Source organism: Physeter macrocephalus, chromosome 6 (assembly GCF_002837175.3).
Source record: "Physeter macrocephalus isolate SW-GA chromosome 6, ASM283717v5, whole genome shotgun sequence".
Taxonomy (NCBI): Eukaryota; Metazoa; Chordata; class Mammalia; order Artiodactyla; family Physeteridae; genus Physeter; species Physeter macrocephalus.
Genome location: NC_041219.1, coordinates 57,736,964 through 57,753,729, shown reverse-complemented (window position 1 = coordinate 57,753,729; position 16,766 = coordinate 57,736,964). Strand labels below are relative to the sequence as shown.

The following is a 16,766-nucleotide window of genomic DNA, read 5'->3' as shown; positions in this document are numbered from 1 at the left end:
AGTTTCAATTTCAGTGCTTGTGATTGGTCTGTTTATATTTTCTGTTTCTTCCTGGTTCAGTGTTGGAAGGTTGTGCTTATCTAAGAATTTGTCCATTTCTTCCAGGTTGTCCGAGTTTATTGGCGTAGAGTTGCTTGTAGTAATCTCTTTTAGTTGCTCCGTGGCATGCGGGATCCTCCCAGACCAGGGCTTGAACCCGTGTCCCCTGCATTGGCAGGCGGATTCTTAACCACTGTGCCACCAGGGAAGCCCTCTGATCAGATTTTTATGATCTTTCCTTCAGCTAACTTTGCGGGGGTGGGGGGTTGTTCTTCTTTCTCTAATTGCTTTAGGTGTAAGGTTAGGTTGTTTATTTGAGTTGTTTCTTGTTTCTTGCTTTAGGTGTAAGGTTAGGTTGTTTATTTGAGTTGTTTCTTGTTTCTTGAGGTAGGATTGTATTGCTCTAAACTTCTCTTTTAGAACTGCTTTTGCTGCATCCTATAGGTTTTGGGTCATCGTGTTTTCATTGTCATTTGTTTCTAGGTATTTTTTGATTTCCTCTTTGATTTCTTCAGTGATCTCTTGGTTATGTAATAATGTATTATTTAGCCTCCATGTGTTTGTATTTTTTACAGTTCTTTTTTTTCCCTGTGATTGGCATCTAGTGTCATAGTGTTGTGGTCGGAAAAGATACTTGATACGATTTCAATTTTCTTAAATTTACCAAGGCTTGATTTGTGACTCAAGATATGATCTACCCTGGAGAATGTTCCATGAGCACTTGAGAAGAAAGTGTATTCTGTTGTTTTTGGATGGAATGTCCTATAAATATCAATTAAGTCCATCTTGTTTAATGTATTTAAAGCTTGTGTTTCCTTATTTATTCATTATGGTTTTTAGAGTCTACAATTACATAAAAGTAAGTCCTATCCATTGACATCACCAAAGCACAGTGAATCTAGGCTCCTCCTGCAATTGAAATTGTGCCATTAAGCGAGTGAAACCCAGCGATAACTATCTGAATATGAAGGGCCAGGAGAAGCTGAGGGGAACCAGGACCCCTGACTTGCCCTCCCCATGGCTGGCTTTGGTGATCCAGTTACTGTGAAATTGACCTATTTCCAGTAAATGAGGGAACTGGGCTGGAGAGTGTTGTATGGAAGAACAGGTCCCATCTCTCACCTGTCCTGTAGGTGAGGAGCCCGAGTGCAAGGACATCACTGCCAAGCTGCAGTACGTCAAAGTGGGAGACTGTCTGTCTGAAGAGCAAGTGGACATTCACTACTGCCAGGTAAGGGGTCCTCGGCTGCGAGGGGCAGGTTCTTTGTTTGGACACGTCTCTTTAGTTACAGGGTCGAAGGATCTGGGAAATTCACAGGGGGGAGAAGTGGAAGGAACTGGGAGCCTTTAAAATTTTTTTAATTATTTATTTTATTTATTTATTTTTGGCGGCGTTGGGTCTTCGTTGCTGCACGCGGTCTTTCTCTAGTTGCGGCGAGCGGGGGCTACCGTTCGTTGCGGTGTGCGGGCTTCTCACCGCGGTGGCTTCTCTTGTCGCAGAGCACAGGCTCCAGGCGCACGGGCTTCAGTAGTTGTGGCTCGCGGGCTCAGTAGTTGTGGCTCGCGGGCCCTAGAGCACGGGCTCAGTAGCTGTGGCGCACGGGCTTAGTTGCTCCGCGGCATGTGGGGTCTTCCCAGACCAGGGCTCGAACCTGTGTCCCCTGCATTGGCAGGCGGACTGTTAACCAGTGTGCCACCAGGGAAGTCCCTAAAATTTTTTTATAAAGCCAATGTTTTATTGAAGTAAATGGGAACTTTTGACCCTAGAAGAAAAAAACTGAGCGATGATTCCACACGTCCTTTGCAGAGAATGGAGAGTTACTTAATGGAAGATGGGAGCTATGTTTCCTGAAGGTCAATCACACAGGCATAGAAATTGCAGCGAGAGGGCTTGGGTGTGACGGTTCCTTTAGGACAGGCCTTTCAGACCTCCCAAGAGCGACTTTTACACCTTGTTTGGCCGTCCTGTGTTTCTCCGGGCAAGGCCAGACCTTCTTGATTGGAGGAGGGCAGGTGGAGGAAGTGGGCTGCCCCAGAGCCCTCCCCACCCTGGGACTCTCCACCGCCCGCAACGGCCGCCTCTCTCTGCCCCGCCGTAGGGAAGATGCACCAGCAAAGCCCTGTACTCCATCGACGCAGAGGACGTGCAGGACCAGTGCGCCTGCTGCGTGCCCACACGCACAGAGCCCATGCAGGTGCCCCTGCGCTGCGCCAACGGCTCCGTCATCCACCGCGTGGTCCTCAACGCCATGCAGTGCAAGTGCTCCCCCAGGAAATGCGGCCAGTGAGGAGCTACGCGCGTCACCACCGCTTGGCAACCCCGGCTCGGCGCATGCGCGCTCCGCTCCCGGGCTCGCCCGGGCCCACAATAAAGGCCGATCTGTCATCTTGCCAAAGGCTCATGGTTCACCTAGGCTGAGATGGCTATTGTAGGCTGGGCTGGAGCTCTGGGGCTGGTGCTGAAGGGGGTGGGGGGTGGGGGAGCACAGGCTCCATCTGGAAACACTTGAGCCCCGGGGTCTGCGGGAGGCACCGCCCACGTCGGGGAGATAGTGTGGCATTTCAGCCTCCACGGGGAGGGAAGGGGAAAGTGAGCGCCAGGCCTCCTCGGAAACAGCCCAGTGGCTGAAGGAGAAGGGATTTGCTCTGGAACACTGGGGTCTCCAGTCTCTGAATCCAGGGGCTTCTGGGCAGAGCAGAGGGGTGCCCTGGAGCCAGGCTCCCGCCGGGCTCTGGCCAGCGGGTCTGACTTGATGGGGAAGGAGCCCCAGTGGGTGTGCAGGGGGTTCTCTGAGCCCTCGGCTGAGCCGGTGCCTGTGTCCCTCAGTGGCCCCCGTGGGAGGGTGCGAGGCTGGGGGCCGGGGGGCTGGGATCGCGGTGCTGGGCATGTGTGGGAACGCGGTCCCTCGCAGCACACGCGTGGCCGTGGCCGGGGACCCCCAGACTCGGGGGCGGCCCAGGCTCCACCCATGGCCTTCGCCGGACTGTGCGGCCTCAGCAAGCCCCCTAGCGGTTTCCAGCCTTAGCTTCCTCATCTGGAACCAGGAACGTCAGTCTCACTCACTCGGTTGGGAGGGTCAAGTAAGCCAGAAAGTCCGGGAGTAACTATGAATTGCTCTATAGTAATGGAAAAAGTGACCAGAAGAAAAACGGGGAAATCAAGCTCCAAAGGGGAGCCCTAAGTGTCCCTACCGTCAGTGGCAGAGCATTGAGGATTTCCTTTGTTCTGAGGGGTGAGGGAGCAGAGTGCCTTTCGGGCTGGATGCTGGAGGCCAAGGCCTGGCCCCCTCCAGGATCCTTTAGTGGACAGAAGAGGTGTAGGTAACGCCAGACCTCACCGGGTCCCCGGACCACTAACCACTGCTGTCACTCTCAAGGAGAGATCATCTTTCTTAGACTTGTATGAAAAAAGCTTACATGTATATGCTGGCAAGATGGCAGAGACTCTAGGTGGGGAGAGCACACCCATGAGAATAAAGCAACTGTCCTGGCTCTGAGACAGGAATCTGATGGAGGATCGACTTTCATGCCAGATCCTTCTAACCCAGGAGAGACTCAACTCATTGAACGTACTGGACGATGGAGCTGGAAAGGACTTAGACATTATCTCATCCACTGCCCTCTCCTGCCCCTTTGCAGAGGATGAAAGCAGCTCAGAGAACTTGAGTGACTCGCCAAGGGTCACACAGCTGCTGGGTGGCGGGGTCAGGTTCAGAACCCAAGTACCTGGACACCTGGGCAAGAACTCCTGAGCTGGTCCATCAGAGCTGCACGTCCCTGGTGCTGACAGATTCGGTCCTGTTCTCACAGGAACCAGTGACGGCTGCATTTCTAGGTCTTTCTGCTTCTGTCACTGCCGGGGAAGAACCTCCAGGGAAGATACATTAAAGGCAAATGGCACGGGTTGTGTTGAGTCGTTTCGGTGGGGAGTTTAGCTGGGTAGAGGGAGGGAAGAATGGATAGAAGTTTTATGTATAACTGCTCAATAATTCAAAGGCTGTCATCCTCCATCCATCACCCCGCCTCCAACTTTGAGTGCCTCTGTGGGCTCTGTAGGAAGCCAGATCCAGGGCCAGAGAATTACCTGTCTCTCTTCTGACTGATCGCCTATTGCTCCACCTGGGGCCGAGGTGCCATTGCAGGCACTGGCCACAGAGAAACTCAGCAGGGAGTCTCCCTCTTCAGCAGAAGGTGTCAACTTTCCAACTGCCTCCATAGCCTGACTTCTCCTCATATTTACTGAAAGGACAGTTCACTACCAAGAAAAAAACTGAGTCAGAAAAATTGCATATTTTGATTTAAAAAAAATGCAGCAAGTAGGGTAAAAAGGAGAAACTGGTAGTGGGGGTACGAGCCAGGAGCTGTCCCCATTCGGCATGTGTTCCAGGGCGGGTCTGCCTCTGGTCTCAGGTCTCTTTTTTGTCCCCCTTAGACCAGATGGGACAGCCCCCAAAGTCAGAGTCTTAGGGGGCGTCTCAAGGGAGGAGTAGGCAGGGACCAAGGGACTAAAAAAGTGCTGGAGGGAGAGAAGAGAGGGGACGGATAAGGAACCACCGTGGTGGAAAGGTTTCCAATCCTCTTGGCGTTGAAAACACGTAGAGAAGGGTTCCCAGAAGTGAATGGAGAAGGGCGTTGTCTCAAGCAGCCAGGAGCCAAGTGTTAGAGCACAGACTCTGGATCAGGCAGTCCTCAGAGGCACGGTGCCTGACCGTTTACACCGCAGTCTCCTGATCTGTGAAATGGGCACACAGGCAGTAACTACCTCATAGATCTGTTACTAGAGTTAGGTCATTCCTCTGGGGAAGGCTCTGAGAAGGGTGCTGAGGGGAGCAAGTCCACACCCACATCAGCCGTGGTTGCTCCTGGTGCCCAGGGTGCAGCCCAGGTTGGCACTGCCTTTGGTTTTCCTTGTGCTCGGCCCCTGACTCCCCTTTACTGCCTCAGTTTCCTCATCTGTAAAGCGGGGAGCAATCCCCACCAGCCCACCTTATCAGCACAGGAGATAGGAAAGTCCGCGGTCATTCAGAGCCTACTTGACATGTAATGTTAACATAATCCCTTTTCATTTTCAGGGTCCCTGGAATGAACGCGCTTGTCTCGCTTGGGGGCGTCTTGGAATTGTAGATTCCATCATCCAGAATATGGCCCTTTGGAGGTCTTCTCTTCCATCCCCCCGCCCATGGCTAGGTATCGAAGCCATTCCGGAGAGATGGAACTCCTCTTTTTCCTGGGATGGAGCTTCCACCATCCACCTCCTCCACTGGTCCCAGCGTCTCCCTGGGAGGCTTTGCTAAAACCTGCCCCTCCCCCTTGCCTCTTGCAGCCCCTCTTCCTGTCCCCGGGGCACGATTCCTCCACTCCTGCGCCTTTTAGTCTAGAGAAAGGTGGGGACAGCTGGTGGCGGGTAGAGGGCAGGCAGGTGTGCGGGGGAGCCTCCCACCGCTACCCAGGCGATCAGGGCCAGGGCGGCGGGAAGCAGGCTTCCCGGGCGGGATTGGAAGCTAATCGGCCAGACTGTTCACGAGGTAATCCGGCTGAATGCTCACACCCGAACCAGGTTAGCAGGCAGCTCCCCGGGTGGGGAGAGCAGCGGTCTTACTGCCTCGCCCCGCAGCTTCATTAAGCGGAGCGTGTCCCGGACTCAGCCCGCCCACGGGAACGCGCTCCTTTCTCCACGTGGCGCGACCAGCGCCGGTGCGCCTAGGGCGCAGCTCCGGGGAGGCCCGGTAGCCGCTGGCGAGGGGTGGGGGAGGAGGCAGCGGCAGCAGGCTGGGGCGGGCACGTCCAGACGGAGCTGAGCCGCGATGGAATTAGTCCCGCGACTGAATAAGCCGGTGCAGACGCCAGAGCAGCCCCAGCAGAGGGGCAGTCCCGGTTTCCTGCCCTGCGCGCCCGCACCATGGCCACCCCCGGGCTGAGCGGTGAGTCCCCCCTGCCGGGGACCCTGGTCCTGACGAGTTGTAGAAGGCAGAGGGGCTGGGAGTGAAGGACACGGCATCTTACCCCTTGGGATTTGTGACCCCAAGTGAACCTGGAATGGTGGTTCCAGAGCTGATCCTTTTCTCCCAGGATGGGGAAGGCGAGGGATGCCTGAGTACTTTCCTGGAGCTCATTTCCAATCAAGGAGAGAAGAGGTAGGACGAGAGGCAGAAGGTCGGTGCAGTGGCTTTTTGGTGGTGAATTACCAATTCCTATCTCTTTATCTTCTTGTTAAGTCGGGGTGGGGGGTGTTCAGTTTAGTGCATCTGAATGGTAAGCAAACACCCAGGGTGTAAGTCAGAAACAATCTGCTGAGGACGGAGGTTCAGATTCACCCCCTGCAATTGGACTTTGGCATTCCTGGAGCAGCTTCACAGTTTCAGGAAGTCTCCTTCAGCCCTTATCCAAACCCACCCCCAGGAAGGACATTTCCACCTCGGGGTGCAGGGAAACACAGGCGTGACTTTCCTGGGGCCTTGTTTTTTAGAGGAAAAGCAAATTGAGGCAGCGTTTAGGGGAGCAGGATGTGATCCTGCTGCACCTCCAAACGATCCTGAGTAGAAAGACGTGTTTGGCAGGGTTGACCTTGCTTGGAAAGGGATTTCGTTTCTGGTGGTTCGTGGGAGAGGCGTGGAGTGGCGGGGGCAGGGTACCCACTTCACTGGCATGAACAGTGGGCAGAAGGGACTGGAAGGTGGGCATCAGCCAGTCCTGAGACTTTGTGAGCAGGTGTGGAGAGACACCCCGGGGCCATGTGGATGCTGGTCCAGGAGAGAAGTTCCCACTGAGCAAGGTTGGGTCTCAGCCCGAAGGCAGGTGACAGGTGAGGGAAGATCTTAGACAAGGTAGGGCGCTTCTGGAGGATGACGAAACTCCGTCCGGGTCCCTGCACTTGCCTGGGCTTTGTGCTTGGGACGGGACATTAGAGCCCTGCCTCAGCTGCTGGGTGTCCAGGGCCCAATCTCTCCGTCACTGTGTCCTGTCACGCACCATCATTTTGGGAGCCAAGGACCTGAGACGGTCCTTTCAGGGCACCTGCATCGCTGTCTGGGTTGCCTCTACGTGGGTCCTGGGCCTCTTTGCTGGCTGATGGAGGAAGCTGTGTGAGGAATGGGGATGGGTTCCAAACACCAGCCTCAGGTTCTGTCCAGTTTCTCTCTGCCCCTTCCCTGCCCTCTTCCACTACAGGGCACAGCTAGGGGGCCGGAGGCACTGGGGACTAAAGTGGAGCTTGTCTTTCATTTTCTTTAATGAGGACCTGATTCCTAGAGCACACGGAGAACAGAAACTTGACCACTAGAGATGAAAATCTTGCCTCTAGCTACAAAGTAGAATCGGTCTCTATTTGTATGCAGGTGGTTGGACAGGAGTAAACAGAGATTGCATTCAGGGAAAGAACCAGCCATGTGGACACCTGGAGAATGATCTAGCAAAGGCAGTAGTGGCGAAAGACCCCATGGCAGCAATGTGCTTGGGCTGTCCAAAAAATAGGGGGGAAGCCCAGTGCCTGGAGGGAGAGGGAGAGGGAGAGAGTGAACCAGATCACGGGACTCAGGCCATACGTTTCTGACTTTTCAGAGAGAAAGGGAAGAGTAACATTTATCAAGCATCGCCTGTATACCAGACACCGTGCTTTGCTGCCCCCAAAATCTGGGGGTCAGTGTTAAGTCCATTTCATTGACAAGGAACCTGAGGTTCAGAGAGGTTAAGAAATATGTCTGTTACATTGTGTTAACTACCGAATCATCAGAGAAGGATAAAGTTGGAATTCAAATTCATTTCCCCGCCACCTCACCTTGTTGCTTTGGTTCTGTTCTTAAGAAGCCATTGGAAGGGAGTGTAGATACCAACAAGGAGGGGTGGGTGAGAAATGTGGGTGGAACTGGGGCTTTTAGGGAGCTACTAATTTTGCAAGGCTGGTAGGTGATGCTGTGGTCATAATCCAGGCAAGGCTTGCCTTGACACGACTTCCAATCTGGAATCATCATGGTTAGTTTACTTAGTGGGATCCAGCCCAGGAAGGCAGGTTGTCATCACCAAACTCCTAAGGCAATGTGCCTCTGTGATCTCCACCGGGGACATGACTTCATGAGCACGGGTTATCTGAGTTCCACATCTGTGGTTCACAGACACGTGGGAGAGACTGAGCCACTGCGGGCAGAGGACTTGCCCAGCGTCTGATGTGCTCCAGCAAACCTGGCTCACGATCATTTCAATGGATCCGCGCACCATGCACCTGTGCTTGCAGCTCACATCAGTTCAGAGCCCACCTGCCGAGCCAGATATACCCTACACGGTGCTGGAGCTACAAGGAGCAACAAGGGCACACGGTGGCCCGTTGGGATTCTCGGTGCCCTAAGTGGTCCCTGGTAGCGTAGCAACCACGTCCACTGTTGTTGGACATGAGAAGGAGGAAGCAGGATCAAACCTGGCCTTGTTTAGACCAAACCAAAGAAATTAGCCCTGTCCACACTTCAGGTATCTCGAGATGTACGAGAGGTCTTTCTTAGGCTCCTACTGACAGCCCTGCCCTTCCTCCAGAAACTCTAAGGAAATAATTTATAAGTCTGTCTGGCTGACAGCTCTCCAGCTAGGTTAACTTGTGCTGAAATTACGAAAGGATGGCAATTCTCACAAGGAGCCAGGGTCAGATCCTCTCTCTGTGTAGCAAGCACAGGTATAAGGCACCCGTGCATCTTCTGACTGGTTCACTGCCCAAGGGATAATTCCCACTTTCTAGCCGATTGTTCATCATTAACTAATTAAAATAGCTTAAAAATTAGAAAGTAATGATACAAGCCCATTGTGAAAAGAATTACATGCAAATAAATAAAATATACCTGTTTTTAATATTTTGGTAATTATTCTTCACCCTAACTCCTTTTTTTTTTTTTTTTCAATACGCGGGCCTCTCGCTGTTGTGGCCTCTCCCGTTGCGGAGCACAGGCTCCGGACGCGCAGGCTCAGCGGCCGTGGCTCACGGGCCCAGCCGCTCCGCGGCATGTGGGATCTTCCCGGACCGGGGCACGAGCCCGTGTCCCCTGCATCGGCAGGCGGACTCTCAACCGCTGCGCCACCAGGGAAACCTCCTAACTCCTTTTTAATCCATTTTTATTCTTGCCTATGTCAGTAACTATTTCTAATTTATTAATCTTCAAACAAATTACAAAAAAGGAAAACCTAGATGCAATAAAACTTAAATCAAGGATAAATCAGCAAATGCCAAATAATGAAAGATTAGTAACATATTATAGCACCAAAACCTAGAGAAGAATAGGTCCTGTAATTGAGTGAAAACTTACCCATGAGCCTCCTGACAGGCAGAACGGAAAAGAGAGAGTAAGTTATGTGGGTCTCATTGCCTAAGAAAAGGAGACTAGTTCATTAACATTAAAGTTTACGAAGAATGGCACAGTGGTATTTGTGTGACATATAAGACATTGCCTAGCATAATGGGCTGTCGTTTCATTGATAGCTTTTCAGAAAGAGTATTATTTTTCATGTGGGCATTTATTATATTGTTTCTGATTTTTTTTTTTAAAGAGGTGTTTCTGTTTTACTCTTTTCTGGTCCATTCTATTCCATTATATTGAAAAAAAATGCCGTTTTCAAACCATTAGATAACCAACTATTGGGTTAAACCTCTAATTTGAAAAGTTGTGGCTTACAGCAGATAGAAAACTTAGAGGCTAATAGTCCATTTTGACCAATGGCTCACAATCTCTTTTCCTCGCCTGTGTAAGAAAGTGATGCACTCTTCCATCAGGTGCAGTGCTTTTAATTTATTTATTTTGGCTGCACTGGATCTTAGTTGTGGCACGTGGACTTCTTAGTTGTGGAACGCAGGGTCTAGTTTGCCGGCCAGCGGTCGAACCCGGGCCCCCTGCATTGGGAGCTTGGAGTCTTACCCACTGGACCGCCAGAAAGTCCCAGGAGTAATTCTTATCCAAGTTTCTATCTGTTATCATTTCCCTTCTTTGTGAAGAACATCCTTTAGCATTTTTTAAAAATTTTATTTTATATTGGAGTATAATTGATTTACTCCAAATTTTATTTTATATTGGAATATAATTGAGTATAATGTTGTATTATACTGTATGTATTATACAGTTTAATGACAAATCATTAAACTGTATAATACTGGTGACAAATCCTCTCAACTTCTTTACCCACTCAAAACTCCAGAATTCCATACCACAAAGCACGGAAGATTTGATTGGCCAGAAATCCCTCTCGGCTCATCTTTTCAGCATCTCAATTTTTTATCCACCCTTTCCTCGAGCACCTACTATGTGCCAGGCTGCAGTAAGCATCAAAGGTGATATCCAGTCCCTACCTTTGAGAATCTCTCCCTGCGTGGGGTGTACATGTGTGAGGGGGTTGTCCAGTCTGTCAAGTTGGGGGAAGTTTGAGCAAGGCTGTGAAGTACAGGTATTTGACGTGGATGGTATCTCCCTGGGCTGAATTACTGCACTTGTAAGTGGAGTTATTTTTTATTGTCCACATTAATGAAGGGTACTGTGTTAGGGTAATGCTCTGCTCTATTTATTATTATTCACATTGATAATGAAGGGCACTCTATTAAGGTAATGCTCAGATGATGCTCTAACGAATAGACTAAAAAATAAGGAGTAAAACACAACAAGAGTTTACTTCTTGTTAAAGTGATAGGCCTGGGTGGGTGAACAAGTTGGTGGGGTGACTCTTTTCCAGGAAGCTTTTCAGGGACCCGGGGTGATGGAGGCTCCTCCAGCTTCAACTATGACTTCCGAGGTGGCCCTGAGAATTGCCATTCCAGTTATCTGAGCCGGGGAAAGAACGTGGAGGAGCACGCAGAAGCATGCATGGAAGGTTGCTATGGGCCAGGCCTAGAAATAGCACATATCACTCTTCTCACATTCCTCTGGCTGGAATTCAGTCCCGTGGCCACATCTAGTTACAAGGGAGGGAGGCTAGGAAATATGGTCTAGCTGTGTGTTCAGGGAGAAGAGGAGGACATGGATTTTGGTAAGCAGCTTGTAGTCTCTGTCATAGGGGCCTATCAAAAATGGTAAGTTTGGGGCTTCCCTGGTGGCGCAGTGGTTGGGAGTCCGCCTGGCGATGCAGGGGACACGGGTTCGTACAGCGGTGAGAGGCCCGCGTACCGCAAAAAAAAAAAAAAAAAAAAGGTAAGTTTGGTGTGGTATAGTCACACTTACTATACTGTATTAAAGTTACAGATTTAGACATTTGTCTCCCCAAGTAGGCTCTGAGATCTTCAAGTTTCAGCACCCAGGACAGGACAGGGTATGTGGTGAATGCTTATTAAATGGTTTGTGAATGCATGAATGAATGAATGAATGCATGAATGGTCAGCTGGTGTGACAGTAGGTGACCAACAGATTCTGCTGCTTCTTTATTATCTTTTTTAAAAATTGAAGTATAGTTGATTTACAATGTTGTGTTAGATTCAGGTGTACAGCAAAGTGATTCAGGTATACATATATATACATATTCTTTTTTGTATCCTTTTCCATTATGGTTTATCACAGGACACTGAATGTAGTTCCCTGTACTATACAGTAGGACCGTGTTGTTTATCTATTTTATATATAGAAGTTTGTATCTGCTAATCTCAAACTCCTAATTTATCCCTCCCCCACCCGCTTTCCCCTTTGGTAACCATAAGTTTGTTTTCTATGTCTGTGAGTCTGTTTCTGTTTGTAAATAAGTTCATTTATATCATTTTAAAAGATTCTACATATAAGTGATATCATATCATATTTGTCTTTCTCTGTCTGACTTACTTCACTTAGTAGGATAATCTCTAGGTCCATCCATGTTGCTGCAGATGGCATTATTTTGTTCTTTTTTATGGCTGAGTAATATTCCATTGTGTGTGTGTGTGTGTGTGTGTGTGTGTGTGTGTGTGTGTGTGTGTATTGACCACATCTTTATCCATTCACTGTTGATGGACCTTTACGTTGCTTCCATGTCTTGGCTATTGTAAATAGTGCTGCTATGAACATTGGGATGCATGTATCTTTTCAAATTATAGTTTTCTCTGGATATCTATCCAGGAGTGGGATTGCTGGATCATATGGTAAATTTATTTTTAGTTTTTTAAGGAACCTCCATACTGTTTTCCACAGTGGCTGCACCATTTACATTCCCACAAACAGTATAGGAGTGTTCGCTTTTCTCCATACCCTCTCCAGCACTTGTTATTTGTAGACTTTTTAATGATGGCCTTTCTGACCAGTGTGAGGTGGTAGCTCACTGTAGTTTTGATTTGCACAGTTGTTTCTTTTAAAATAATATTTAAGAAATTAAAAAAGTGACATCTGGCTATTTGAGTTAGAGAAAGCAGGTGAAGGTACTGTGAATCTTCCTTTAAATGTGAAATATATACTTCACTGGTCCTTGAAACTCAAGCAATTTGATTCTTTGCGACTCGGAGTTTGAATTTAATTTCTCCTTGGGAAACTCAATCCTTTGCAGAATTTAAGTCCACACCTTTATGAAATGAATACATTGGGTTAAAGGAAAGAGAAAAAGAAATTATAAAAATAATACATGAACTAGAGATACAGCTGCATATTTAAATTTTTTTTCAATAACAATTTTATTTTGAAGGATTTAACCAAGGTATTTAGTTATGGGACTTGGCTATGATCCTCTGCAGTTAGGTGAAATGATAACATTCTACCTGAGGGCCACCTTTTAAGAAAGTTGCTTTATCAATGTGTGCTGTATCATGATGGTGTTATATACTTATCTCCATGCTCCTCCTGGAAAATCACATATCTATGTCGTCAATTTAGAGGAAGATGCTTGCCTTCCTGTTTGTTATGGCAGGTAGATGTGTCTCCAGTTCTTCTGTAAAGTATATCAACTCATTCAGGCACAGGTTAACTACGTTTAATGAAATTTAGCATTTGCCTTTGCTTGGCATGTATAGACCCATTCCTACCCCTTTTGATTCTCAAGCTGGTTTTATGATCAAGGCTCTAATGTATGCTTTAAAAGTCACGGAGCCAAACTGAAGCTGCACGGGTGGGTGCTACCCCAGGTAGAAGCACACACCTCTGCTGTTGCAGCGGGCCAAGCTCATGGGTGCCAAGCATGGAGCTTTTCCTTCTCTATTGACACGCTTCCCTTGCTTCTAGGTTCATGTAGCACCCAACTTTTTATTTTTAACACCCAGGTCAAGGCAGGTCTAGATCTAAATATTTACCTTCGCCGTGCTAAGTGGCCCTTCGTTTTATTTGTCCTAAGCTTCCCTTGTTCACTTTCTAGGTGATGCTTCTTCCATCTAACATTTTAGGACCTGTGACTAGATCTGTGCTCACATTTTTGATTCTGTCTGTGACTCTATAGACCGATGGTCTCAACCCTGGTGGCGCGATAGAACGCCCCAGGCGAATAAGTCCAGATCTCGAGGTGGAACCAGACATCAACCTTTTAACTTTCATAGGTGATTCCAGCGTGCATCCAAGGTTGAGAACCACCCTCTGCGTCCATTTGTCCTCGCTTTTACTGATCGCTGGATCCTAGTATTTTACGTCTGGCTTCCCATGGCCGGCTCCTCCCCACCCTCCCCATAGAGTAGCTCTTGGGTGCTTCTGTTTATCCCTTTCCAGAACTTCTCCTGGTTCTGTCCTTTGGAATGTGGTGATTGTAACTTCACTGATAGTCCAATGAGGACACATCTGGTCTTAAGTGAGAGCAATCTGTATTTGGCTAGGACAGCAGCCTAGTAGAGGTGAAGTTATGAGACCATTAAAAAAATGTATCTCCCAAGTGTTTCCACCACTAGTTATTACAGGATCTCCAATCCCCCTTAAATTCCCACTCAGTAATTATGGGAGACCCTAGGGGGTGTCTCAAGTGTTTTCATGAACAGTTCTTCAAGATTCTACACGGTGTTATCATCCCAAAGGACGCTTGCTGTCTAGACTTCCCTTTTCCAAAGCTATGGGGAAACACTTGCCCAGCTCCCAAAGCTGATTACCTGCCAGTCCCCCTGTTTAGGGCTAAGGATTCAGTGGTGAACAAGACAGGCACGATTCCTGTCCTCAGGGAGAGTACAGTCTACCAGGTGAAGGTCTGTCTACATGATATGAATTTACTCATATCTGTTAACAATGCTGTAACAGAGAGAAAATTTCTGAGCAATTTCCTATAGACTGTAAATGTATTTGGGATATTTATAAAAAGTTCAGGTTCATCCATATCCCTCACATCTGCTGAGTCCCTCTAGAACTCTCAGTGTCTCATCCAGACCCGAAGGCTCCAGCAGGTTCAGTGGAGAGCTATGATTGGAAGAGCTGTCTTGGGCATTAACCTCAGAACCAGTTCATTTTGGGCAACAGAAATCCGTTCCACTTTCTCTGGAGAGCAGGGGATAAGAAAGAGATCATCAGTCTTGGTTACATCCAGGAGGAAGAGAAGGGTCAGAGATGGGAGCTGTTTGTGGGTGGAGGAGGATGAGGGCTGTATACCCAAGAGAAGAGTCAGTCAGTCTCATGAAAGTGGGGTGTGTCGGTGTGTAGAGGGCTGGGGGGAGGAGGACGTTTTGCTCACAGTTGCATCGTCATGCTCTTTCCTGTCAATGTACTTGCAAAACAGGTTATGATTAACTAGCTAACAGAACAGCCTTGACCAGTTATGTTGTAGATGGGTCCTGTCCTCATGACACAGAGGGAGGGACATTGACACCTCAGTCTCATCAGTCACACACCAAACCACAGTGTAGGATGGGCTGCCGATGGGTAGGTTTCATCTGGGCACCTTATCCAAGTCCTGGTCTGTGGTTTTTGTTGTGGAGGGAGGTACTTCCTGAAATGAATTTCTTATTCTTTTTTTTTTTGTCCCTGGTCTTCATTTTTAGGACCTTGGATCTGAGCATTGAATGTAAATGCTATTTGTTAAAAGTCCTCTTTAAAGAGGTGAGGGATGTTCGGAATGTCCAGGCAGCAAGGGACTTATGGAGCAGTCTTGGCTGTCCTTCTTCCTTTTGTACCGTAGAGCCTCCTGGTTAAAAGTGTGGGCTGTGAGTACGTCACTTACTAGCTGGTGACCTTGGGCAACTTACCTGACCTCTCTATGCCTGTTTTCTCATCAGTAAAAAGGGGACAACAATAGTACCGACCTCATAGAGTTATCATGAAGACCAAATGAGTCATTACACGGAAAGCGCTCAGAACAGTGCCTGGCACATGTTAGTGTTGTAGTTGTTCTAATGATTAGGGCAGGTCTGTGCTCAATTCAGAGGGGACTCCACTCTGTCCAAAATTCACTCACAAGCAACGATTCTCTCATTCCCCACATTATTACCTCCAGATGTTTACTGAGCCCCTATTGCATCCAGAGTTCTGTGCTAGGAATACAAAGATATAAAAGGCAAATTTTCTGAACTTCTTGAGGGTTTCCCTAAGTGGTTAGAAAAGGCTTGGTATAGGAATAGGACTTTAGCTCGATGGGATTTAGACAAGTGGAGAGAACATTCCAAGCAAGGGTGACTGTGTGAGCAAAGGCACGAGAGAAAATTAGTTTGGAGATAGGTCTGGCTAAAAAGGAATGTTCTTATCTGATGGATGAGTTAGGGAGCAGAGATATGTAACAGCCAGATATGGAAGTCTTTGCGTGCCAAGTTGTTTGTAAGCCCCAACACAATGAAGGTTCTGAGTAGCAGGGTGACCAGTGAAATAAAAGTGTTATAAAGGGTCACCTGTAGTGGAGAAGGTGTTAGGGGTCCATCCATCTAATCATCCAGCCACCATCCATCCATCCATCCAATCATCTCTCCATCCATCCATCCATCCACCATCCATCCATCCATCCAATCATCTCCCCATCCATCCATCCATCCACCATCCATCCATCTGTCCATCCATCCTTCCCCTGATATTGCATTTATCCTAACCATAGCCAGAGTGATCTTTCTGATGTAATTCTAACCATGTTGCTCTCCTGCTTTAATATTATAACTTGTGAACACTGCATGTTAACAGAGTGGGATTTGGGGTGGGTAGAGCATTTAGGAGAGACGTTTAGGGGCAGAAGGGAGAACCACTCCAAAGACCAAAGATCAGAAAAAGCAGGTCACCTTCTAGAAGCTGCGGGTGGTTCAGTCTTTCTGGTGTGTGTGTGTGTGTGTGTGTGTGTGTGTGTGTGTGTGTAGAGACCGGCAGGAGATGATTGATTCTGGGAAGACTGACAGGAACGATAGTCAAGAGCCTTGTAGGCCCCGTTAAAAAGTGTGTTCCATAAACTAGAAGGATCCTTTCTTTGCCTCTCCAATCCCACCACCTAGTTGGCCACCTCTTGGGACTATGTGGGTGGAGAAGGAGCAGGCAGAGGCAGGCAGTCCTTGCTCTCAGGTGGCTGACCATCTGCAACAGCCAGGCCCAGCGGCTGATTGCAAGGGACCATACAAATGATTGCCTTTCTCCCTGGGATCTCCTTTCCTCTCTTGCCCATTTGAAGATGCTTACTTATCTTTTCTGGATGCATCTCAAAAGGTGTGTATTCTGGGGAGCCTTTCCTTATAGCTTTAGGCAGAGCACTTGTATATGTTCTTGTTCAGATTCCAACTTTTAGCTCTTTTTTTTTTTTTTTTTTTTTTGCGGTACGCGGGCCTCTCACTGCCGTGGCCTATCCCGTTGCGGAGCACAGGCTCCAGACGCGCAGGCTCAGCGGCCATGGCTCACGGGCCCAGCCGCTCCGCGGCAGGTGGGATCTTCCCGGACCGGGGCACGAACCCG

The 16,766-nt window shown here is 48.6% G+C and overlaps 2 protein-coding genes across 4 annotated transcripts in view; both read left to right on the top strand.

Annotated features, from left to right (window-relative positions):
* Nucleotides 1–2,431, top strand: part of VWF (von Willebrand factor) — a 162,290-nt gene extending 159,859 nt beyond the window's left edge. Inside the window, exons 53-54 of the mRNA XM_028490937.2 lie at nucleotides 1,173–1,270; nucleotides 2,139–2,431. Of these exons, the coding sequence (XP_028346738.1) occupies nucleotides 1,173–1,270; nucleotides 2,139–2,327 (287 nt within the window). The 3' untranslated portion in view covers nucleotides 2,328–2,431. The remainder of the gene's footprint in view (nucleotides 1–1,172; nucleotides 1,271–2,138) is intronic.
* Nucleotides 2,432–5,092: 2,661 nt separating this feature from the next.
* Nucleotides 5,093–16,766, top strand: part of ANO2 (anoctamin 2) — a 299,540-nt gene continuing 287,866 nt past the window's right edge. Inside the window, exon 1 of one of the 3 annotated variants that reach the window (XM_055085431.1) lies at nucleotides 5,093–5,960. In XM_055085431.1, the coding sequence (XP_054941406.1) occupies nucleotides 5,939–5,960 (22 nt within the window). In that variant the 5' untranslated portion in view covers nucleotides 5,093–5,938. Of the gene's footprint in view, nucleotides 6,193–16,766 lie in introns of all 3 variants that reach the window. The other 2 variants (XM_055085428.1, XM_055085433.1) reach the window with 2 other exon arrangements.